The 26,630-nt window shown below is 38.6% G+C and overlaps 1 protein-coding gene across 4 annotated transcripts; it reads left to right on the top strand.

The window, feature by feature from the left end:
• The first annotated feature begins 417 nt into the window (after positions 1-417).
• Positions 418-26,620, top strand: b3gat1b (beta-1,3-glucuronyltransferase 1 (glucuronosyltransferase P) b). 4 transcript variants are annotated; one of them, XM_039677155.2, is made up of 8 exons: positions 418-627; positions 716-808; positions 4,064-4,263; positions 6,645-6,691; positions 8,573-8,691; positions 22,056-22,570; positions 22,638-22,934; positions 23,042-26,620. In XM_039677155.2, exons 5-8 carry the CDS (start codon positions 8,580-8,582, stop codon positions 23,126-23,128), a joined length of 1,011 nt encoding a protein of 336 aa, XP_039533089.2. In that variant the 5' UTR covers positions 418-627; positions 716-808; positions 4,064-4,263; positions 6,645-6,691; positions 8,573-8,579; the 3' UTR covers positions 23,129-26,620. The 4 variants fall into 4 exon arrangements, with proteins under 4 accessions (XP_039533089.2, XP_039533091.2, XP_039533088.2 ...); XM_039677157.2 differs by lacking the exon at positions 716-808 and having other exon boundaries at positions 4,195-4,263; XM_039677154.2 differs by lacking the exon at positions 716-808.
• Positions 26,621-26,630: the final 10 nt, after the last annotated feature.

The raw sequence follows: 26,630 nt of genomic DNA, 5'->3' as shown, positions 1-26,630 counted from the left end.
TGGGCCAGTAGCCAGGCGACTCATGAAAAACACTGGTAACAAAAAAACAAAAACAAACCCTAAACCAAAACTATTATTAAACTATTATTAAATATTGCTGACTCAACCTAATTAATACATTCATTTGTACCAACAAAATCAATTTTACAGGTTAAATGATTTTAAAAAATAAAAAAAAAACAGCTTTTTAAGAAATAAAGTGTACTTTTTACAATGTGGGGTTTAAATTACCTCACTTTTAAACACAGCACAAAGTTCCTTCTGACATGCTGTTTAGATCTTGCTAAAGTCATGTGAAACACAGTATAATAATATTGCAGTTCAAATAACAAGTCCCTAATGCATCTCCACACCCTGTTCAGAAATGAACATCTCCATGTTTAAACTCATCACGTGTGTGTGTGTGTGTGTGTGAGAGAGAGAGACACACACACAGAAAGAGAAAGAGAAGCAGCACAGAATGCTTTACTTCTCTTCAGATTGTTACCGTTTTCTTTGTTTTGTAAGAACACATTTTAGATTAGAATGTGCCTTTATAAATTAATCACTAAAAGCATTTGCAGGAGCAAAGGAAGATGAGGGAGGAATCTGTACAGGGCGGGAATCGGCACACTTGAAAGCACTCAGGTAAAAAGAAAATCTCTTCTACAATTAATGGACTGAATCATCATTAATTCATACTCTGACATCCTTATATCATTTTTAAAACAATTAGAGACCCAGACACATGGAAGTGCTGTGCTGTTATACGTCGCTGTATGTTTCCTGTCTCCATCTGAGAAACTGATTACTCAGCACATGTGACCGTGTAAGGGGTTTTTCTGTTTCTAGAAGCCACTAAAACTTGTCTCTTGGTATATGTGTGATTTGTCAGTTTAACCAGGGCAAGGCATTTTCAGCTTCTGTATTTTCACATCTTTTGTGGAGATTGAAATCTTTTTTGAAACGATACACATCAGCTCGAGAGAGAGAAATACAGGGAGGGAGAACATAAGAGGAGGAGCGAACGTCTGTCGTTTTTTATCAGCGATCTCCAGCCAGATTTGTTCCCTCTGTTGCCATAGCAACAGTCATTATGCACACTTTCAGATTGTAGAGTTTGTATTCAGGAACTGGTTCTATTTGCACAATTTCCAACTCAGTCTGATCTCCTCTTCTGCCTGATTTCCATCTCAGTCTGATTTCACTATCCAGTCTCCATCTCAGTCTGATTTCCAGCTCAGTCTGATCTCTTCCTCTGCCGGATTTCCATCAAAGTCTGATTTTATTGTCTGATATCCACCACAGTTTGCTTTCACCATCTGATTTCACTCTCTAATTTCCATCCTTTCCGATTTTCAACCCAGTCTGATCTCATCCTTTCCGATTTCCAACCCAGTCTGATCTCATCCTTTCTGATTTCCAACTCAATCTGATCTCATCCTTTCCGATTTCCAACTCAGTCTGATCTCATCCTTTCTGATTTCCAACTCAGTCTGATCTCATTCTTTCCGATTTCCAACCCAGTCTGATCTCATCCTTTCCGATTTCCAACTCAGTCTGATCTCATCCTTTCCGATTTCCAACTCAGTCTGATCTCATTCTTTCCGATTTCCAACCCAGTCTGATCTCATCCTTTCCGATTTCCAACCCAGTCTGATCTCATCCTTTCCGATTTCCAACTCAGTCTGATCTCATTCTTTCTGATTTCTAACCCAGTCTGATCGCATCTGATTTCCAACTCAGTCTGATCTCATCTGATTTCCAACTCAGTCTGATCTCATCCTTTCTGATTTCTTACCCAGTCTGATCTCATCCTTTCTGATTTCTAACCCAGTCTGATCTCATCCTTTCAAATTTCCAACCCAGTCTGATCTCATCCTTTCCAATTTCTAAGCCAGTCTGATCTCATACTTTCCAATTTCTAAGCCAGTCTGATCTCATACTTTCCGATTTCCAACCCAGTCTGAACTCATCATTTCTGATTTCCAACTCAGTCTGATCTCATCCTTTCTGATTTCTTACCCAGTCTGATCTCATCCTTTCTGATTTCTAACCCAGTCTGAACTCATCATTTCTGATTTCCAACTCAGTCTGATCTCATACTTTCCAATTTCTAAGCCAGTCTGATCTCATACTTTCCGATTTCCAACCCAGTCTGAACTCATCATTTCTGATTTCCAACTCAGTCTGATCTCATCCTTTCTGATTTCTTACCCAGTCTGATCTCATCCTTTCTGATTTCTAACCCAGTCTGAACTCATCATTTCTGATTTCCAACTCAGTCTGATCTCATCCTTTCTAATTTCTAACCCAGTCTGATCTCATCCATTCCGATTTCCAACTCAGTCTGATCTCATCCTTTCCGATTTCCAACCGAGTCTGATTTTTCAGTCTGATCTCCTCTTCTGCCGGATTTCCATCTCAGTCTGATTTTATTGTCTGATATCCACCTCAGTCTGACTACACTTTCTGAAGTTTTTCCCGGCGGCCATTATCGATTACGAATCTCCACGAAACCCTGCGTCAATCGAATCGTGCAAAAATCGTGTAATCTGAACTAGGCAGTCTCAGGTGCACGCCCCCTAGCCCCGCTGGGGTCTGCCCATTTTTTCAGCATTTTTCAAATATTGCTAGTGGGTGGAGTCAGGCTCTGACCAGGGGTTTAGTTACCCTTTAAAGGGTAACTAAACCCCTGGTCAGAGCCTGACTCCACCCACTAGCAATATTTGAAAAATGCTGAAAAAATGGGCAGACCCCAGCGGGGCTAGGGGGCGTGCACCTGAGACCCGCCGTGAGTGACAGCTGCTGTCAGACTCTAAAATAGAGCGAGACTAGTCTGGAGTGACTCAATAGCTGCCTTTGCAACAGAGCGGCCATTTGAAGTCGATGACTTTTCTCCCTCACCTTCACCTTCACCTGAAGTGGATGAGGGTGAATTGTATGTATACACAGGGCCAAATCCATTCGAGCTGCTGGCTCAAACTGCGGTCTTAACTCCCGCATCGCGACCGGCATCTGATGAGTTATGTCGTCGAGTTGATCTCAATAGCGCACGCTATTGATATTATGCCAGCTATATGAAAAAATCCAGCAAAATGCACCGGCTCGTTTGTCGACCCTAGAGGATTAACTTTATCCTAACCATAAATTGTGATTAAAATATCCATGATCACTCACATCAAGACGCCGCTGCGGTGGAGGAGTCCATGCAGGACGAGCAGTGTTTGGCACTGCGTGTGGAGAAGCCCATGTCCACCTCCGTTACTATCCTGATCACTGTACTAAACACTGATAAATCTATGCTAACTTGAAGCTATCCTAACTGTACTATGCTACTAGCTACACAAAATAATCTAAATTATCTATATAATGCTATGCTAAATAGATGCAACAATACTCTATCCTGGTCGTTTTCAAAAATAATCTAAATAACTATATAAATGCTATGCTAACTAGATGCTATTATATGCTATAGTATCCTGATCGTTTTCAATACTCATAAATCCAACTCCTGACTCGCTACAGTAGTTTTGACGGAACCAGATGCTTTTATACCAGGGGTTGCCAAGGGCGTGGTGAGCTCGCACCAAGGGTGTGACAGAGTGCGTCTGAGAGTTCGCTACGTCAGCAAGTACCCCTACTGCAGGAGCTTTCCGTTTAACCTGAAGAGGGCAGCACTCAGACGTTTTTACACCATATATTTGAAAATCAAAACACTTTATACTCAATTGTCAAAAAATGTACTCGAATCAATGAACAGCATTTATGAAGCTCCATTCTTACAGATCATTAACTAAAAAAAGTTGTTTTGGTGTTTAGTTACCCTTTAAATCTATTTGAAGAATCTATGTGTTTTAATTCTGTTTGAAGGTGTATAATTTTAATTTGTCCAATTGTTTTTTCAGATGTTTTTATTATGTTCTTTCTGTTGTACAATGTGCTTGATTAATAAACTAAACTAAGCATTGGTAAACAAAGCCTCATTCTTGAGTTAGCCTAATATTATTCCTCATGTTTTGGGAATTTGAGTTGGTGACGTTGTTGATGATTGGCCTTTGTTTTTGCTGCCATCTCCCATCAGCATCCACAATTGCAGTCTTTGTTGTCAGAATGAGAGGACGCATTCTTCCGGAGGGATGACCTCTCATCCCCTGCTGGCCTGGCACTGCCCGCTCTCTGTCTCCATCTCTTATTGTCTTCTCTCTCTCAAAGGCAGCAGGACATCTGACCGATACAGTGTGTAAATGCTTGTGTCAAGACAACGAGAGATACATGCAATATGTAAGTATAACTGGCTTTAATATAACATTTTTAAATGGTGATATGCTTTCATTAGTGTGAGATGTATGGGATGTAAATGTTTTAAAAATTGAGAAGAAATTGTGAAAGAAAACTAAGCTTTTTTTTTTAAGCAAGCTTCAGTTGTGCTGAATATATAGATCTCCGGCTTTCTCTTCCAGCCAAATTTAGCAACACATCCATATCTCCCTCTGGGACACGCGCACAATAATCAAACCCGAGACAAGTGTGTGAGGCACCACGCAGTGCTGCGTTTCTATTGGTTGTTTAAATGTTGGTCTAAAGTGAATCTGGGCCTCTTGCATAAGAAATGGAGACAGGCAAAAGATTAGGAGGCTTTATTTGACAGTGTTTTGGAGAACATTATGAATTAATCTCATAAAACCATGCCCATAATGAAAAGATTTGTTTGCTTAATGGGGCGGCGCGAGGGCTGGGCTAAGGGGGCTGGAGCCCCGAATTTTTTCAGTAAAGCCCCGAATGTTTTTATTACCATGCATTGTACACACCATCACTGGGAGAATTTAATTAATTAAATGTAGGCTATATCTCTCGACTCTCGCATCATAGCGTCCGTCAACCGACAAGAACCGCCCACTCAGGCTAGTGCTTCTGACTGACATGTAAACTGGCCAACCATCGATGAGAAGCTCTAGGATCCAGCCAATGAAATTAAATATTTTGGAGCTAGGCGGTTTGTTGATGTGTTTATTAGTAATAAATGAGTAAAATGGATGGTATCGTTCTTCCAAAAAAAAAAAAAAAAAAAAGGAAGTAAAACAGTAAACACCCCCAGCCATCACTAAGATACAACAGCTTCAGCAGGTATCTGTAACTTTTAATCATAGTATTAGATTTCTTTCTTTAGATTGTCAGATATACATTTTGATCGTCTACTCTAACAGTTTGTGCAGCACAGTCTATCACACACACAAACGTATTTTGAGAGTGTTATATGTTTAGTCGGCATGGTCTGCAGGTGTCAGGGAAACAATTCAATAAGAAAAGATAATATACTAAACATAAAGCAAATATTTCGCTAACGAAAATGGCTTCAAACAAAGCATCACAGTGTTTATTGATTGAATTTGCTTGTAAACGATTTACTGACCGCCATTCAAAAAACATTTCTTACTTTTTTTTCTAAATGAATCATCTGTTTTGAACGAATCGATTGAATTATCCGACTAATTCATTAAGGCAGTGGCTTGCCGCCATCTAGTGGAAAAGTATCATTTTCATTTTTTTCAATATTTCATATTTTTGTATTACAAATTTGATATTTGATACATTAGTCTCATACGATTTATGCAAATTGTAAGTTCTGTGTAAAATGCATCTACAAGTGCTCCTTCAAAAATATAAGTGTAGAGTGTTTGTGTTTGTATTATGTATAAAGTAAAAATAAGGTAGCCTATAAAATGTCATATGTGCATGAAGAATGGGTTAAGATTTTTTTTGTTATTATAGAGATTCTTTAGTCACCTCTTTTTATCTATTCTCACAAAAATCATGTTGTTAAGTGAATGCTATTTATTAAAACAGTAATAGAGCTGAGCTTACTATTTTACCATGTCTCAGAGTCAGCGAGGGAAGAAGAGGCTGTGTGACATTGTGATTTTTAATTTTAATTAGCAATAAATATTCACCTTGTAAAAAAATAACAATAAAAAAAACAAATTTAAAAATGTATTCCTTGTATCGTGACACATATACATGGATTTCTCTGGGCTAAGCCCGGGATATCCACTCACCCTAGAACCCGCCCCAATACCATCTTTTTTAATGGCACAAAAGCACAGTCATCCACATTCATTTTTAATGTTTATTTTTCCTTTTATGTTTTAATGTTAACTGCGTTTAATTCAAATGAACATAATGTCAGGAGGACAATGTAAGTACTTCTATGTTGTATAAATACTGATAGATATATTTTTAAATAATTTAATATAGGTTTTTATGTAATATTATAAACCAATATTTATACACTGCCTGTCAAGTCCTTGTTTGGATTTACATTTTGTCATTATTTTGTGACTTACTGAGACACACAATGGTCTGACCTAAATCTAAAACCCAAATTATTGACAGAGAGAGAATGTGTGTGTGTGTGTGTGTGTTTATAACTTGGCTGCTCTGTTCCTAACCAGATTCTCATTCATTCATCTTCCAAATTTGGGTCAAATATGGATTAAAACTTAAATTTTTAATCACACATTTGGGTTTGTCCATATTTGACCCAAAATTGGGTTAAAACAACCCAGCATTTTCGAGTGTGCAAATCTATGACATTTATTGGTTCTAGTTATGCTCTAAAACATTTCTAAATGTGATTATGTGTCTCAATTATTCGCATGTCTCAGTTCCTGATGGAGATTCCTGCTGCGGGGAAAGAGAGGGATAGACACCGGTAAGCTCATTCAACATGCAGATAAACGTCTCTATCGTAGGGAATGTCCTGCTGGACTGAGTATCTACTGAAGACATGAAACACTCAAACATCTCTTAAAGAGACCAGAGATTGTGAGGATGCATTCAAATTTTTGGTCTCTTCAAATCTTTATTCAATTGGTACTAAAGCAAAGTTTAAAGCGTATACTGACCTATTTTCTGGGAAAAGGAAGCTGCAGAGAATCTCAAGTCGATCCTGACTTTACTCATCCTAAGAGCTATAAATCACGCTGAACATTACAGGGACGTGTGCATGTCAGGATGGCAGCAATGCTTTCAAAATTGTTCAAATCTCAAACCCCAAGCATTGATATAATGATTCTTGCCTTAGCAAACGGCACTTATGAAGCAGGGATGCTCGGTTATGGCAAACATTAAGATCATGTTTACTTCAAACCATCTCGCACTGACTTTGGAAACATCATGCATTTATTAAACTTAATTTTAAAAAAAAACAGACAAAAAATTCATGTAAAAAAAAAGGGAAAATAAAATAATATCGAAATAATAAATCAAAATAAATATGAATATTCCTCAACATACTGAAAACTCCTAAAAAAAACATATTAGTAAATTATATTAAAAAACGTATTTTATAGTTAATAAAATATTTTTTTATATATAATAATATTTTTTTAAATAATAATTTTTTGAATATATTTTAACTCTACTTCAGTGTTAGATCAACAGGACACAAAAGGGAGCAATGATTAACCTCATGCCCAGGGCTGTGTTCGACCCTCATTGACTATTCCCTACATTAGTCCACTAATATATGTCACTTGAGGGAGGGAATGAACCAAGGGATTGAATCCATGCATAGTTTGAGCTCGCTGTTTAATAATCATTTGAAACTGGCAGCTCCAGTGTGATGAAAAGATTTATCAGTTATGGAAACTATGGATAAACCCTAATTAAACCATTTATTAATCAAATAAAAACGGATTTATACCTGTATGATATTACGCCTCAGCCACATTGGACCAGCGGGCTGGAATGATTTTGACAAACGCTGGCCTAAATACAAATCGTGACTGGCTGTTAACAAATTGCATTGATTTTTAAACTATAAAGTTTATAAAATAATAAAATCATAGGTTTTGACCTACGCTCACTTGTCAGTTGCAGTGTTAATCTTCACACAGTTTTAGTCTTTTCACAAAAATGTGAATTTTTATTTTAATTTTAACATTATTAGTCATGTCATTTATAGGCAAAAATGGCAGCAGTCAATGGCATTGTAGTTGACAAGAATTAAAATACAAAATATATATTAAAAAAATGCTCACAAATTTTACGTGTCTCGGCCCTTGTGAAAACGAGTATTGCAATACAATATTGTGAATTATTTAATGTTTTATTACAGAAAGATCTGTGATTAATTTTTTAAGTAATCATATAACATTTATTTTTCTTGCAGGATTAACAATTAAATGCTTTTGAAAGCTGAAATGTCCCCAAACACTCAGTGTGTCTGAGTCATGTCTAAAGGGGAAATGAAACTAGACAGATATCTTTATTTATAGAATCTAACCCTAATCTCCAGAGTTTGGGTTTGCAGAATTATGCTAATGAAGAACCAATCATATTGTACCAATCATATTTGTTATAATGTTTCCGTCGGATTCATCTGGTTAGTCGGCTAAATAAATGCCTTTGGGTGAGTTCAGTAAACTGCTTTATTTGACTGGTTTTACTGGTTCATTCACTGTTCTTCCTCACAAAACCCCTTTTTTTTTAACAGAACAATTAAAATTATCTCAATTATCAGGTTTTCATAATCATTGAAAGCTTATAATTTGGTTTAATATCAATCACTAAGGTGACTTGTTTGCCACAGGTAAGACATGCCGAAGAGAAAGGACTTCCTGGCACTTGTTTTGATTGTCGTACCGTGGACGTTGCTCCTCACGCTTTGGCACCAGCGCGCTGCTAACCCGCTGCTTCCAGTTGCGAAGGGTAAATACTGTGATCGTTCTTACAATGCTGCAAGTTGTGTGGTATCTTACGCTACATGCCGCCAGATGTTGTGGCACATCCATTTAATCATTTCCATTTTAGTCAGGGGCATATCTGCAATAAACTTCAGCTGATTATTTTGCAAAACTAACACAATACAACCAAATGGTATGAAACTTCCTACGGCTCTCAACACTTCCTAGATCTACAAAAAAAAAAAAAATGGAATTTTATCTGTTTTTATGTAGGCATGACAAAAAATAGTCACACTCGTGGTCTTCGGGGTCCATTGGACCCCAAAAAAAATAACATTTAATTTTGTAACAGAACAATATTTTTTTATTTTTTACAAGTATTATTTTACTGTTTATTAATGTTTTTACTCAACATTTGTGCAGTTTTTGGAGGATTTATGATATCTTTTAAATATCTATAAATAAATAAATAAATATTTATTTATTATTGGACTCAAAATAGACAAAATTCATCATCAAAATCAGAAATAACGCAGAACACAGACAGAAATGACAGAAATAAAGTGGCACACTTCCAAAAATGCAAAAAACTTCCACAATCCAAAATGATCATGCTCACACACGTGCACACACACACAAACACACATATAGAGGAATACAATATACAGGAATGAATACAGAATATAAAAACTGTTCGCTTATCATTTGTAAAATAAAATACTCTAAAATGCAGAACCACCGCAAAAATAAATTGGTAACACTAAGACACATTGAAAATGTGCACACACACACACACACACACACAGGAATACATTTGTAAGGCTATAAAAAAGATTGTTCTATTGTTCCAAACTATTGTTCCTAGTTGTTCGATTTTCTTCCCAATTTACTTTTTTTTTTTTTTTTTTACAAATATTTAATTTTTACTGCTTTATTTGCTAATTTGTTATTGCTGTTCACTTGAAGTAAATGATCAAATCTTAAGACAGAAACATTTCTCTGTGTAGCATGTTGTTCAGGTTTGATTCTAATCATATTCAAATAGTATATAGGCCTAGTGGAGCTCTATAAACATCTAGTGGTTAAAGTGACTTATTACAAATTTTAACCTGTATTTTCTAAAAATTGGGCAAAATCAACCTTGTAAAATTATCCATGGTATCCCCAAGTGTGACGATCAGCAGCCGTGGTGCCCTCGAGAGCCACTAGAGGGCACCCTCTCCCCATGTTTGTTTCCCCATGGACTCTTTGTGTTTCATTATGTTCAGCTGTGTTTCTTTATTGGTTATTGAGTTCCTTATTTAAACCTGAGTTTTCCCTGTGTCCCTGGCGAAGTCTTGTTACACTGTAAGCGTGCAATTCCGAGCGTTCTTCCCTGTTCTGTGTCTCCGTGTTTCCCTGGACTCTTGACCCTTGCCTGTTTCCTGGACTGTTCACGAACCTGTGCTGCCTGCCTCGACCATTGCCTGTTTTGACCACGAGTTTCTGGATTGCCCCTTTGTTTAAGTGTTTGCCTGTGTTCATGTCTGCTTGTTTGAATAAAGTGCTGCACATGGATCCGACCGTCTCTGTCCGTACGTTACAGAAGACTTCGCCAAACGAGGATCCAGCAGACTTTCAGCATCTATCCGCCGTGGTCAAGACCCGCTCTTCAATGCTAGCCTCTCATAGTTCTCAGCTGGCGAGACTAACTTCTCTCCTCGAGGAACTAGCTAGCTCCGTGCAATCATGGTCTCCGCAGAGTTCAAGCACAGCGGCTAATCAAGCCCAAACCCCCGCTGCACCTGTTCCACCGCAACCCAGTGTGAGTACCGCATGCAGTAATTCCAGTAGCACTACGCCGTTTCCCGAGAAGTTTAATGGCTCACCTGAAGCGTGTGAAGGATTTCTGCAGCAGTGCAGCTGGTACATGAGTCATCGGCCCCAGTTATACGCCTCGGATACCGACCGCGTTTCTTTCATCTGCTCACTGTTGACTGGAAAGGCTCTGGAGTGGGCAGGCACGTTTTGGGAACCAGGTCGGATGTCGTTTCCTCCTTTCGACGTGTTTACCGCCCTGTTCAGAAAGGCTTTTGAACTCCCCGCAGAAAAGGAGGGTCTCGAGGAACTGCTCTTTTCCCTGCGCCGGGGAGTTTCGTATGCGGCGGATTTCTCTCACTCACTCCGCACGCCGCATAAGCCTCAGCTCGCTAAACTGTTTGATCCTCCCTTAAGGACCGTCAGAGGAGCTTCTAACCATATCGTTCCTGCCAAAACCACTCATCATGTCGGACCCCTCGAGCCCGTATCCCGCACTGGCCCTGTTAAAAGTGCTGTTTCTAAGACAGCGGAGGTGTCGCGGGTCGAACCGGAGTTTGAGCGCGTGCCAGCCGACTCGAGGGAGTCAAGTGCCGAGCTGAGTGAATCAAGTGAGTCAAATACCGAGCTGAGTGAATCGAGGGCCGAGTCAAGTGAGTCAAGTGCTGAGCCGAGTGAATCAAGTGTGCCCAGTGTTGAATTTAGTCTGTCCAGTGAGTCTTCAGTTCAAGTGGGCGAGTCTCCTCTTCAAGTGAGCGCTGAATCTCCTCTTCAAGTGAGCGCTGAATCTCCTCTTCAAGTGAGCGCTGAATCTCCTCTTCAAGTGAGCGCTGCATCTCCTCTTCGGGTGAGCGCTGCATCTCCTCTTCAAGTGAGCGCTGAATCTCCTCTTCAGGTGAGCGCTGCATCTCCTCTTCAGGTGAGCGCTGCATCTCCTCTTCAAGTGAGCGCTGCATCTCCTCTTCAGGTGAGCGCTGCATCTCCTCTTCAGGTGAGCGCTGCATCTCCTCTTCAGGTGAGCGCTGCATCTCCTCTTCAGGTGAGCGCTGCATCTCCTCTTCAAGTGAGCGCTGCATCTCCAGTTCAAGTGAGTGAGTTGTTCAGTCCAGCGAGTGTGTCTAGCCCTGTGACGCGCCGCCGCAGGAGGAGGAGAAGGAGGACTCGTTTGGTTCGCCAGGCCCCGGTGAGCGTGCCCAGACTCCTCGCTCTGCCGGCCCCGCCTCTGCGCCTCGCCCTGCCAGCCCCGCCTCTGCGCCTCGCTCTGCCGGCCCCGCCTCTGCGCCTCGCCCTGCCAGCCCCGCCTCTGCGCCTCGCTCTGCCGGCCCCGCCTCTGCGCCTCGCTCTGCCGGCCCCGCCTCTGCGCCTCGCTCTGCCGGCCCCGCCTCTGCGCCTCGCTCTGCCTGCACCCTTCAAGCTCCGGGAGGCCTTTCCTGTACCAGTTCACCACCCAGAGGCTCCTCCCGTGAATTTCCCCAAGTATTTTTTGGGGGGGGGCAGTAGGTACTCTGTGGGGGCCATGGAGGTGATCCTGACATGGACCTCTGAGTCCGTGAGGGCCATGGAGGCGAGGCTGTCATGGACCTCGCCTGTGTCTGCTCCGCCCTGGCCGCCATCATGTCCTGCTCCTTCCTGGTCACCCACGCTCCACGGCCCCAGGCCTCTCCATGTGCCTGGCCTCCTGCCTCTCCATGGGCCTGGCCCTCCATCCCAGCCCCCGTTGACCTCCCCCCGGAGCTCTTAGGAGCGTCTGGAAGCCGCTCCTTAGAGGGGGGGTTATGTGACGATCAGCAGCCGTGGTGCCCTCGAGAGCCACTAGAGGGCACCCTCTCCCCATGTTTGTTTCCCCATGGACTCTTTGTGTTTCATTATGTTCAGCTGTGTTTCTTTATTAAGTTGGCTTGAGAAAGCCAACTTACTGAAATCCTATTTAAACTTATTAGTGGTGCTTGCAAAGCAACACTATTGTTATCCTCCATACTTATTAATCTTTTTTTTCTTCCACACAAAACTTCGGCGCGCTACTCCTCCCGCAGCTTTTGTCACAGACTCATGAGAGTGGTGTCAAATCGACCGGCTCGTTTAGGAGAGGTGTGCTATGACTTTTCTAAGAGATCGGGTGTACGATGTTCGCACAGCGGACCGAAAAGCGGCCAAAAAAGTCCCATTGACTTACATTGGGGATTTTTCAAAAATTCAAATCCCAACTGTCACTTTCTCACAGACACAAAAGGGCCTGACAGCCCTGCTGTCAGGCAGACGTCTCTCTCTCCCTAGGAGGATTTAATTTATCAAGCAACCAATGAATAATGGCTTAAAATCTTCATAGCCACATCATAGTAACCACTTACAGCACCTAGCAACCGTGGGCAATAGGCACGAGGCCGCAGGCCTCGTGCCATAGTAAATAACTCTATAAAAACTCTATAAAAACTCATTTTAGAGACTAAATAGTAATCATCTGTTAAAAAATACACGCCGACATCACAGACCCCTGATTGAGGCGTCAAATTGTGCGGATTATTGAGGAGAGGTGTGCTGTGACTTTTCGTAGCGATCGGGGGTACGGTGTTCGCCCCAGGGGCAAATCATTGGGTAAAAAAGTCCCATAGACTTAACATTGGCACAAAATTTGTGTGATCATATCTTTTGACCAGTAGGTCATAGAGACTTGGGGTTGGGCTCTTTTGACTCGGCCTATCATGCAGCCAACAAGTAGTGACATAATAACTTCATATTCACGCCCTAGCAACCACTTAGGGCAGCCTAGCAACCGTAAAACAACATATTCAAGCCATATCTCAGCTACAGAAAATAGAAGAAAGATGGGTTTTGACTTTTTTGACTTAGACTGTCAACTAGTCTTTAAATATAATCTCATCCACTGTATAAACAAACCATAGCAACCATATAGAGTACCCTAGTAACCACCTGAACACATGAATGAGCCATATCTCAGCTGAATAAGCCATATCTCAGCACCAGAACATTGTACAGACATGGTTGTTGGCTCGTATGCAATAATGTACCACACTCTAGCAACCGAGCGAGCTTTTTGCCACTGCAAGCACCACTTCACATTTTCGTCTGGAAATGTACATTCTAGTTATTATTCTTCTTCTTATTTTTCTTACCCAAAATATTCTGACTGCTACTCCTCCTAGAGCTTTAACTCTACAAACTCCAAACTCGGGTCAGACCTTCAGACTGTTCTGACTCGAGTTGCTATATCTTTTTAGACTGATTCGACTTTCAGATTTCTTAAAAATTAATATTAAAAATCATAAAAATCCCATTGACTTTCATTGCAGCATGGTCAAAATGAGCCAAGACTACGGTGGCCCAATAGCGTACAACAAAAACTCAAATCTAAATTCCCTGAAGCCCTAGACTCAATTAAACTACCATTCTATATGTACTAATGATCTATCTATCTATCTATCTATCTATCTATCTATCTATCTATCTATCTATCTATCTATCTATCTATCTATCTATCTATCTATCTATCTATCTATCTATCTATCTATCTATCTACCTAATCTTTCTTTCTTTCTTTCTAACTAATCTATCCATCTTTCTTTCTAACAAATCTATCCATCTTTCTTTCTAACTAATCTTTCGTTCTTTCTTTCTACCTAACTAATCTATCCATCTTTCTTTCTAACTAATCTATCCATCTTTCTTTCTAACTAATCTATCCATCTTTCTTTCTTTCTAACAAATCTATCCATCTTTCTTTCTAACAAATCTATCCATCTTTCTTTCTAACTAATCTATCGTTCTTTCTTTCTAACTAATCTATCCATCTTTCTTTCTAACTAATCTATCGTTCTTTCTTTCTAACAAATCTATCCATCTTTCTTTCTAACTAATCTATCCATCTTTCTTTCTACCTAACTAATCTATCCATCTTTCTTTCTACCTAACTAATCTATCCATCTTTCTTTCTTTCTAACAAATCTATCCATCTTTCTTTCTACCTAACTAATCTATCCATCTTTCTTTCTACCTAACTAATCTATCCATCTTTCTTTCTTTCTAACAAATCTATTCATCTTTCTTTCTAACAAATCTATCCATCTTTCTTTCTAACTAATCTATCGTTCTTTCTTTCTAACTAATCTATCCATCTTTCTTTCTTTCTAACTAATCTATCCATCTTTCTTTCTACCTAACTAATCTATCCATCTTTCTTTCTACCTAACTAATCTATCCATCTTTCTTTCTTTCTAACAAATCTATTCATCTTTCTTTCTAACAAATCTATCCATCTTTCTTTCTAACTAATCTATCGTTCTTTCTTTCTAACTAATCTATCCATCTTTCTTTCTAACTAATCTATCGTTCTTTCTTTTTAACAAATCTATCCATCTTTCTTTCTACCTAATCTATCATTCTTTCTTTCTACCTAATCTTTCTTTCTTTCTAACTAATCTATCCATCTTTCTTTCTAACAAATCTATCTATCTTTCTTTCTAACTAATCTATCCATCTTTCTTTCTAACAAATCTATCCATCTTTCTTTCTAACTAATCTATCATTCTTTTTTTCTAACTAATCTATCGATCTTTCTTTCTAACTAATCTATCCATCTTTCTTTCTAACAAATCTATCAATCTTTCTTTCTAACAAACCTATCCATCTTTCTTTCTAACAAATCTATCCATCTTTCTTTCTAACTAATCTATCGTTCTTTCTTTCTACCTAACTAATCTATCCATCTTTCTTTCTAACAAATCTATCCATCTTTCTTTCTAACTAATCTATCGTTCTTTCTTTCTAACTAATCTATCCATCTTTCTTTCTAACTAATCTATCGTTCTTTCTTTCTAACAAATCTATCCATCTTTCTTTCTAACTAATCTATCCATCTTTCTTTCTAACTAATCTATCCATCTTTCTTTCTAACTAATCTATCGTTCTTTCTTTCTAACTAATCTATCCATCGTTCTTTCTACCTAATCTTTCTTTCTTTCTAACAAATCTATCCATCTTTCTTTCTACCTAATCTATCCATCTTTATTTCTACCTAACTAATCTATCCATTTTTCTTTCTAACTAATCTATCCATCTTTCTTTCTAACAAATCTATCCATCTTTCTTTCTACATAATCTATCCATCTTTCTTTCTACCTAACTAATCTATCCATTTTTCTTTCTAACTAATCTATCCATCTTTCTTTCTAACAAATCTATCCATCTTTCTTTCTACCTAATCTATCCATCTTTCTTTCTACCTAATCTATCCATCTTTCTTTCTACCTAACTAATCTATCCATCTTTCTTTCTAACTAATCTATCCATCTTTCTTTCTAACAAATCTATCCATCTTTCTTTCTAGCAAATCTATCCATCTTTTTTTCTAACTAATCTATCCATCTTTCTTTCTAACAAATCTATCCATCTTTCTTTCTAACTATTCTTTTTTTCACTTTCTTTCTTTCTTTCTTTCTTTCTTTTTTCTTTCTTTCTAACAATTCTTTCTTTCTTTCTTTCTTTCTTTCTAACAATTCCATCTTTCTTTCTTTCTTTCTTTCTTTCTTGCTTTCTTGCTTTATGCTAATCATGTTAGCTTCTTGCTAAAAACATGCTAGCATGATGCTAGCTACATGCTAATCATGCAAGCTTCTTGCGAAAACATGCTAGCATGATGCTAGCAACATGCCAATCATGCTAGCATGATGCTAGCAACATGCCAATCATGCTAGCATGATGCTAGCTACATGCTAATCATGCTAGCTTCTTGCTAAAAACATGCTAACATGATGCTAGCAACATGCTAATCATGCTAGCATGATGCTGGCAACATGTTAATCATGCTAGCATGATGCTAGCTACATGCTAATCATGCTAGCTTCTTGCTAAAAACATGCTAGCATGATGCTAGCTACATGCTAATAATGCTAGCATGATGATAGCTACATGCTAATCATGCTAGCTTCTTGCTAAAAACATGCTAGCATGATGTTAGCTACATGCTAATCATGCTAGCTTCTTGCTAAAAACATGCTAGCATGATGCTAGCTACATGCTAATCATGCTAGCATGATGATAGCTACATGCTAATCATGCTAGCTTCTTGCTAGCAACATGCTAATCATGCTAGCTTCTTGCTAAAAACATGCTAGCATGATGCTAGCTACATGCTAATCATGCTAGCTTCTTGCTAAAAACATGCTAGCATGATGCTAGCTACATGCTAATCATGTTAGCTTCTTGCTAAAAACATGCTAGCATGATGCTAGCAACATGCTAATCATGCTAGCATGATGCTAGCTACATGCTAATCATGCTAGCATGATGCTAGCTACATGCTAATCATGCTAGCTTCTTGCTAAAAACATGCTAGCATGATGTTAGCTACATGCTAATCATGCTAGCTTCTTGCTAAAAACATGCTAGCATGATGCTAGCAACATGCTAATCATGCTAGCATGATGCTAGCTACATGCTAATCATGCTAGCATGATGCTAGCTACATGCTAATCATGCTAGCATGATGCTAGCTACATGCTAATCATGCTAGCATGATGTTAAAAACATGCTAGCATGATGCTAGCATAATGCTAATCATGCTAACATGATGCTAGCTACATGCTAATCATGTTAGCATGATGCTAAAAACATGCTAGCTTCTTGCTAGCAACATGCTAATCATGATAGCATGATGCTAATCATGCTAGCATGATGCTAGCTACATGCTAATCATGCTAGCTTCTTGCTAAAAACATGCTAGCATGATGCTAGCTACATGCTAATCATGCTAGCTTCTTGCTGAAAACATGCTAGCATGATGCTAGCAACATGCTAATCGTGTTATTATTATGCTAGCTACATGTTAATCATGCTAGCATGATGCTAGCTACATGTTAATCATGCTAGCATGATGCTAGTTACATTTTAATCATGCTAGCTTCTTGCCAATAACATCTATCTATCGATCTATCGATCTATCGATCTATCTATCTATCTATCTATCTATCTATCTATCTATCTATCTATCTATCTATCTATCTATCTATCTATCTATCTATCGATCTATCTATCTTTCTAACTAATCTATCCATCTTTCTTTCTTTCTTTCTAATTCCATCTTTTTCCAACTTAATTCAAACTTCAAGATTCTTCAAACGCTCTGGTCCGGCTTTCTCAAGCCAACTTAAAGTTTGTGTCATCAAACTTTTTTTTCTAGTTATTATTCTTCTTACTCAAAATTTTCTGACTCTAACTCCTCCTAGAGCTTTAACTCTACAAACTCCAAACTCGGGTCAGACCTTCAGACTGTTCTGACTTAGTGTGCTATATCTTTTTAGACTGATTCGACTTTCAGATTTCTTAAAAATTAATATTAAAAATCATAAAAATCCCATTGACTTTCATTGCAGCATGGTCAAATTGAGCCAAGACTACGGTGGCCCAATAGCGTACAACAAAAACTCAAATCTAAATTCCCTGAAGCCCTAGACTCAATTAAACTACCATTCTATATGTACTAATGATCTATCTATCTATCTATCTATCTATCTATCTATCTATCTATCTATCTATCTATCTTTCTTTCTAACTAATCTATCCATCTTTCTTTCTAACAAATCTATCCATCTTTCTTTCTAACTAATCTATCCATCTTTCTTTCTAACAAATCTATCCATCTTTCTTTCTAACTAATCTATCCATCTTTCTTTCTACCTAATCTATCCATCTTTCTTTCTAGCAAATCTATCCATCTTTCTTTCTAACAAATCTATCCATCTTTCTTTCTAACTAATCTATCCATCTTTCTTTCTACCTAATCTATCCATCTTTCTTTCCAGCAAATCTATCAATCTTTCTTTCTACCTAATCTATCCATCTTTCTTTCTAACTAATCTATCCATCTTTCTTTCTAACAAATCTATCCATCTTTCTTTCTAACAAATCTATCCATCTTTCTTTCTACCTAATCTATCCATCTTTCTTTCTAACTAATCTATCCATCTTTCTTTCTAACAAATCTATCCATCTTTCTTTCTAACTAATCTATCCATCTTTCTTTCTAACTAATCTATCCATCTTTCTTTCTACCTAATCTATCCATCTTTCTTTCTAACTAATCTATCCATCTTTCTTTCTAACTAATCTATCCATCTTTCTTTCTAACAAATCTATCCATCTTTCTTTCTAACTAATCTATCCATCTTTCTTTCTAACAAATCTATCCATCTTTCTTTCTAACAAATCTATCCATCTTTCTTTCTAACTAATCTATCCATCTTTCTTTCTAACTAATCTATCCATCTTTCTTTCTAACAAATCTATCCATCTTTCTTTCTAACAAATCTATCCATCTTTCTTTCTAACAAATCTATCCATCTTTCTTTCTAACAAATCTATCCATCTTTCTTTCTAACTAATCTATCCATCTTTCTTTCTAACAAATCTATCCATCTTTCTTTCTACCTAATCTATCCATCTTTCTTTCTAACAAATCTATCCATCTTTCTTTCTAACATATCTATCCATCTTTCTTTCTAACAAATCTATCCATCTTTCTTTCTAACTAATCTATCCATCTTTCTTTCTAACAAATCTATCCTTCTTTCTTTCTACCTAACTAATCTATCCATCTTTCTAACAAATCTATCCATCTTTCTTTCTAACTAATCTATCCATCTTTCTTTCTAACTAATCTATCCTTCTTTCTTTCAAACTAATCTATCCATCTTTCTTTCTAACAAATCTATCCATCTTTCTTTCTAGCAAATCTATCCATCTTTCTTTCTAACAAATCTATCCATCTTTCTTTCTAACTAATCTATCCATCTTTCTTTTTAACTAATCTATCGTTCTTTCTTTCTAACAAATCTATCGTTCTTTCTTTCTAACTAATCTATCGTTCTTTCTTTCTACCTAACTAATCTATCCATCTTTCTTTCTAACAAATCTATCCATCTTTCTTTCTACCTAATCTATCCATCTTTCATTCTAACAAATCTATCCATCTTTCTTTCTAACAATTCTATCCATCTTTCTTTCTACCTAATCTATCCATCTTTCTTTCTAACAAATCTATCCATCTTTCCTTCTACCTAATCTATCCATCTTTCTTTCTAACAAATCTATCCATCTTTCTTTCTACCTAACTAATCTATCCATTTTTCTTTCTAACTAATCTATCCATCTTTCTTTCTAACAAATCTATCCATCTTTCTTTCTACCTAATCTATCCATCTTTCTTTCTACCTAACTAATCTATCCATCTTTCTTTCTAACTAATCTATCCATCTTTCTTTCTAAAAATTCTTTCTTTCTCTTTCGTTCTTTCTTTCTTTCTTGATGCTAATAACATGCTAATCATGCTAGCTTTCTGCTAATTATGTTAGCTTCTTGTTAAAAACATGCTAGCATGATGCTAGCTACATGCTAATCATGCTAGCATGATGCTAGCTACATGCTAATCATGCTAGCATGATGCTAGCTACATGCTAATCATGCTAGCATGATGCTAGCTACATGTTAATCATGCTAGCTTTTTGCTAAAAACATGCTAGCATGATGCTAGCTACATGCTAATCATGCTAGCATGATGCTAGCTACATGCTAATCATGCTAGCTTCTTGCTAAAAACATGCTATCATGATGCTAGCAACATGCTAATCATGTTATTATGATGCTAGCTACATGCTAATCATGCTAGCATGATGCTAGCTACATGCTAATCCTGCTAGCTTCTTGCTAAAAACATGCTAGCATGATGCTAGCAACATGCTAATCATGTTATTATGATGCTAGCTACATGCTAATCATGCTAGCATGATGCTAGCTACATGTTAATCATGCTAGCTTCTTGCTAGCAACATGCTAATCATGCTAGCATGATGCTAGCTACATGCTAATCATGCTAGCTTCTTCCTAAAAACATGTTAGCATGATGCTAGCAACATGCTAATCATGCTATTATGATGTTAGCTACATGCTAGTCATGTTAGCTTCTTGCTAAAAACATGCTAATCATGCTAGCTTGATGCTAGCTACATGCTAATCATGTTAGCTTCTTGCTAAAAACATGCTAGCATAATGCTAGCAACATGCTAATCATGCTATTATGATGTTAGCTACATGCTAATCATGCTAGCTTCTTGCTAAAAACATGCTAGCATGATGCTAGCAACATGCTAATCATGCTATTATGATGTTAGCTACATGCTAGTCATGCTAGCTTCTTGCTAAAAACATGCTAATCATGCTAGCTTGATGCTAGCTACATGCTAATGATGTTAGCTTCTTGCTAAAAACATGTTAGCATGATGCTAACAACATGCTAATAATGTTATTATGATGCTAGCTACATGCTAATCATGGTAGCATGATGCTAGCTACATGCTAATCATGCTAGCTTCTTGCTAAAAACATGCTAACATGATGCTAGCAACATGCTAATCATGCTAGCATGATGCTAGCTACATGCTAATCATTCTAGCTTCTTGCTAAAACATGCTAGCATGATGCTAGCAACATGCTAATCATGTAAGCATGATGCTAGCTACATGCTAGTCATGCTAGCTTCTTGATAAAAACACGTTAGCTTGATGCTAGCAACATGCTAATCATGCTATTATGATGCTAGCTACATGCTAATCATGCTAACAACATGCTAATCATCTTAACTACATGCTAATCAAATTAGCATCAAGCTAGCTACATGCTAATCATGTTAGCTTCTTGCCAAAAACATCTATCTATCTATCTATCTATCTATCTATCTATCTATCTATCTATCTTTCTTTCTAACTAATCTATCCATCTTTCTTTCTTTCTTTCTAATCTATCTTTAAAACTTCATTCAAACTTCAAAACTTCAAACGCTCTGGTCCGGCTTTCTCAAGCCAACTTAAAGTTTGTCATCAAACTTTTTTTTCTAGTTGGTTATTGAGTTCCTTATTTAAACCTGAGTTTTCCCTGTGTCCCTGGCGAAGTCTTGTTACACTGTAAGCGTGCAATTCCGAGCGTTCTTCCCTGTTCTGTGTCTCCGTGTTTCCCTGGACTCTTGACCCTTGCCTGTTTCCTGGACTGTTCACGAACCTGTGCTGCCTGCCTCGACCATTGCCTGTTTTGACCACGAGTTTCTGGATTGCCCCTTTGTTTAAGTGTTTGCCTGTGTTCATGTCTGCTTGTTTGAATAAAGTGCTGCACATGGATCCGACCGTCTCTGTCCGTACGTTACACCAAGAATGAAAGTTAGAAATCTGGGTCTTTTATAAAGTTTATTTTTGTAAAAATCTTATTTGAATAAATATTTATTTATTTATTTATATAAATAAATAAATAAAAAATCATAAATCCTCCAAAAACTACACAAATGTTGAGAAAAAACATTAATAAACAGAGTAAAATTATAATAATATATTATTCTGTTACAAAATTAAGTGTTATTGTCTGGAGTCTGATAGACCAGAATTGTGACTTTTTTTGAAGACCATCAGAGGGTTAAAAAGCGTCTTGTGGTGCCATCCCAATCACTTTCGCAGACCTTTATTTTGACCGTCCCACGACCTAATAATGTGATACCCATGTATTGTGCATTTCTACTCTAAACTTATATTTTATGGACAGTTAACAGATCTGGGGTCAGTAAAGCTCACCAAAGAAACTTTAGACTTCATGATCCCTGCATCACAAAAAACAAGGACATCTCTGAGGTCAGGCAGACGAAGTACGTCCACAGCCGCTCTCCACCCTGGTCTGGTGCGTTGCCAACTCTTCACGTCATAACTCCAACCTACAGGAGGCCCGTCCAGAAGGCAGAGCTGACCCGCCTCACCAACACTCTCCTACACGTCCCCAACCTTCACTGGCTGCTGGTGGAGGACGCGGCGGAGAGGACGGCGCTGGTGTCCAGACTGCTGGAGAACTCTGGACTGAATTACACTCACTTGAACGTAGAGACGCCTCAGAATCTCAAAGTGCTCAAGAATTCAAAAAAAAATGCTCGTATTCCTCGTGGCACCGTGCAGAGGAACCTGGGTCTCCGCTGGCTGAGGGAGAACGTCAACCCCAGCTCGGGTCATCAAGGGGTCGTGTATTTTGCAGATGATGACAACACGTACAGCTTGGAGCTGTTTGAGGAGGTCAGTACATTGATCTGCTGTTCATAGTTTGTGTACTTCTTTCATATTTCCTTCTCCATCCTCTCAGATGCGTTGGACTCGTAAAGCCTCCGTCTGGCCGGTCGCCTTCGTTGGAGGTCTCCGCTACGAGTCCCCCAAAATCAACTCTCAAGGCAAAGTGTTTGGATGGAGGACGGTGTTTGACCCTCGTCGACCTTTCGCCATTGACATGGCTGGGTTTGCGGTGAACCTTCAGCTCATCTTCAGCAAACCTCAAGCCTACTTTAAGTTAAAAGGGGTTAAAGGTGGATACCAGGAGAGTAGTTTGCTACAGGATCTGATCACTCTCAGTGACCTCGAACCCAAAGCCTCCAACTGCACAAAGGTGAGTCCTAAACCTGAATCTTCATAACCTTTCCAAATCATTTCAGTTCCTTTTAATTTTTTTGGAAATTACAAGGTTTGTAAAAGGAAAATGGGTTCTGGTTTCAGGTACTGGTTTGGCACACCCGGACAGAAAGACCCTTGCTTGTGAATGAGGGGAAAAAGGGATTCACAAATGCCAGCGTGGAAGTATGATGAACTGTTTTAAATACTGAAGTATCCTGTCAAGTGGACCGACAGCAAGAAAGTATTATTCAGAGTATTTGTCTAAAACACTCTCACTAAAGGAGTTTAAAGGAACTGTAAAGAGTCAAGAGTCGTTGTGTTGGAGCCATAGATGTATAAATATAGATTCCTCACTCTGTTTTTATGGGCCGAAGCCATCCGCCGTCTGTGAACACTCAAGAGAAAGTTTACTAAGTGTCTACAACCGTAGTTAAATGCACGAGTGTATAGGCGAACAAGACGAAGGCGTGAGCTAACACAGCATTAAAATGTTACCAACCATAGTGTAAAAACCTTTTATATTGAGTTAATGTATAAAAACACCAACACATTCTCACCTGTGATAGGTTATCCCATTTCTTCAGGAATTTAAATCTCAGCGGATTAACAATCAAAAGCTGTGCAATGTTGTAGCATCATTGATTCATACTGTGAATGACGATACTCTGACTGTTCCAAGATGGCGGACGTGCACGTGTGTCTGTAACAACTTACAGAAAGTGCTCTGGGAAAATTCCATTCAGAGCTGATTTGATTTATGAGTTCAGATACAATTTGGTCTGATTGCTTAGAAAGTTATTAACACACCTTTCCCTCAATTAAACTGCCCAATACTAGTTAAAGTTTAATTCAAACGTCAAACCATAAATACAATTTCAGCATGAAATCATTCTCAGTGTTTGCAAAATGGTAATGCTGAAATAAATGCACTAATTGTGCAATACCTAAGATTTAGATGCCGCTAGAGGGCGCTACATTCAAAACAACAACAACGGCTTTGCTTGATGACGCCGTGGAGAAACGCGGAATGATGGGAACTGTTGTTTTCAACTCCACCGTGGATAAATCAGTCAGACGGGAATCGAAAATTAGTTGTCATGGATGAGGTAAAGTTCGATTTCTATAAACGTTGCGTTTAATGACATGCTTGTTTTTCATTAAACTGAAATAACCGCGCAAGAAAAGTCAGGTTTAAAAGTAAATTAGTTATCACAGATGTTACTGTACGAGTCACTGGACGAAGCTATGGTGGAGAGGGTTTGAAGGGGCAGGTCTCTTGCAAGGAGTTGACGTGGTTGGTCCTCCTTGGTAACTTTATAAAAATAAAAAAATCAATTTAATGTCAGTTATCCCAACCTGCAAGAATTCATTTCCGGGAGGTATATTTCGATAACAAGATTGTGGGGGTGGGAGGGAAGGCTAACTTTCGCGTTCGCGAGGCACAAACGCAAAGTCTCTCCCTCTGTACAGTGCACGCGCAGCGCGCTGTATGTTATGCGCGCAGTATGTCTCGCTCTAACATTATATCCCGGGAGATTTGAACTAATTTGCGGACATCAGGGAAACGACTCCCGGAACTTCCGGGAGTCTTGGGATGTCTGCAATGTACATTTGACACATCTTTTCATGTCGTGTAAGTATTCAACCACAGCTACAGTTTCACAAAATTAACGTTAAGGGGGTCGCACACCGGACGAGAAGCTGCAGCGCCGCGTCGCACCACATAATTATTCGAACACATTATTATCTATAAGTGTACACATACCGGCGGCGCCATTCGGCGTCTGTCCGCGGCGCCCAGCAACGTTTCAGGACCGTGTTCAAAACCCTGCTGCGCCACAGAGCGCCATTTACATAGTTTGATATAAAATTGTAATTATTTTTGCCTCAAACCGTTGCTAATGGATCCTGACTTTGCCCTATGCTGCAATATGCATTTAGTTGTGCAGTCATTTACAGAAATCAGCTGCTTTGAATGACAATTACTGATTATTATTAGATTTTTCAGGTGAGATTCTCAATTCATTCTGTGAACGGATTCTCTGAGGTAAAGTTTTCAGACTGCAGACTCAGCAACGATTGTATTTAATAGACCCTTTTACAGTTGGTAAACATGGTGACGTTTTTTTGTGGGCGGAGCTTAGGTGGAGGCAAAAAGTTCCATGATGGCCACTTCACTAACGCTAGTTAGCAAGGATTGTTAGCTTGTTTTTTAACAATGACTGGAGAAAATCCGATATTATCTTAATGTGTAAGGTTACTTAGTGTCCAGGACCGCGATTGTTATTTCCAAAAGTTATTTTTAACGGACGGAACCAGATTGGCCGACCCGTAGCCGTCTACACGCTCACTCATGGACGATCTGACAGGATTAACGTACGTTACCTCGGTTGAGTGGCCTGACTTCTACACCTACCTTATAGAGAAAACGATCGTAAAGAGAAACTGAGGCATATAAATCTTTAGATGCCTATATGATCCTGTACAAGACTTGTGTGTACGATCCGCAGTTCTGTCGAGCCAGCGCCGAGACCACGACAATGTAAAGAGTGACATTACAGTGCGATTTTAATGATGTGAATATTTTCTAGAAATAAAAGTTCCAGATACAGTATATTCATTTTTCATCAATTCTTACACCAAACAACACAACAAGATGACATTTAATAATAGTAACAATTATTTAAGCTCCTTATTATGTAGCCGAATCTTTGCTGTTTTGCATTGGCCGCCTGCAGTTTTCACTTGTTTTGCCTCCAGCTAGCGCCGTGACGTAACTGTGACGTCGGCGCAAAAGGGGTCTATTGTACAGTACAATAACATAGAACAGACATTATCTTCATTTTCTGTCATTAAACATAACAATATTGCTGGCCATGCACTGATGAGAAAGTGCGCGTCCGGTGTTCGATAACGTTACTGCGGAGTTGTCCTAATGTGGCGCGGCGCTTCTCGTCCGGTGTGCGACCCCCTTTACAGCCAACAGTTCACATTCCGAGAATAAATGAAAAGAATAATTGTGCTCCATTCCATAACAAATGCGCGAAACAAGCTGTCGTTTGATAGCCGCTAACGCACAACTACAACTACCGCATTTGTCCAGGACTACACGTAGTAAACCGAGGTAAGCGGATATGACCCGATTGACTCGCGACTCCCAGCTCACCCCTGCTGACACGTGCCGTTTCCTTGGTTAAAAATCTCAATTTTCTCGCGATTTAAACATTGTTTGAAACATTTGGAATATTGTGAGTTATCGTCTTTACTAAATATTTAACACTGGCCTTGTGATTTTGGGATATTTTAATGCAAAAATCTCAGGTATTGCACCTTTAACACTTGGGTGCCTGTGGAAATTGTTGAAAGAAAACTTGACTTAATGACCAGTGCAATATTCAAGTTTTCATATAAAAAAGAAATCAAATCAAACTGCACTAATACAACTAATGTCAGCTGGTCCAAAGAGACAATCAAAAAAATTATTTCTTGCTAACAAATTAAGATAAAAAAAACACACTCAAGTGGCAGCCCAACTAAAATTTTTGAACACAAAGTATACACAATTTAGCATTTGATATATAGTACAGTTCCCAGCAAGACTGCAATTTTTCATGAAAACTTTAGAATATTCATGGAATGCAAAGAGCCCGTGTATATAATAAAAAATGTTTTTAATAATTGTTTAAAGTGA

This window comes from Pimephales promelas, chromosome 23 (assembly GCF_988280905.1).
Source record: "Pimephales promelas chromosome 23, fPimPro1.hap1.1, whole genome shotgun sequence".
In the NCBI taxonomy this organism is placed as follows: Eukaryota; Metazoa; Chordata; class Actinopteri; order Cypriniformes; family Leuciscidae; genus Pimephales; species Pimephales promelas.
Note: the sequence above shows the minus strand (reverse complement) of the source record. Positions and strands in the feature narration are given on the sequence as shown.

Bases quoted from the DNA above. Each gene is read 5' to 3' on its own strand.
- b3gat1b (XM_039677157.2), top strand. From the start codon at position 8,580: ATGCCGAAGAGAAAGGACTTCCTGGCACTTGTTTTGATTGTCGTACCG. The intron at 8,692-22,055 runs GTAAATACTGTG...TTTTATGGACAG, and splicing joins GCTGCTTCCAGTTGCGAAGG to TTAACAGATCTGGGGTCAGT. The intron at 22,571-22,637 runs GTCAGTACATTG...CCATCCTCTCAG, and splicing joins GCTTGGAGCTGTTTGAGGAG to ATGCGTTGGACTCGTAAAGC.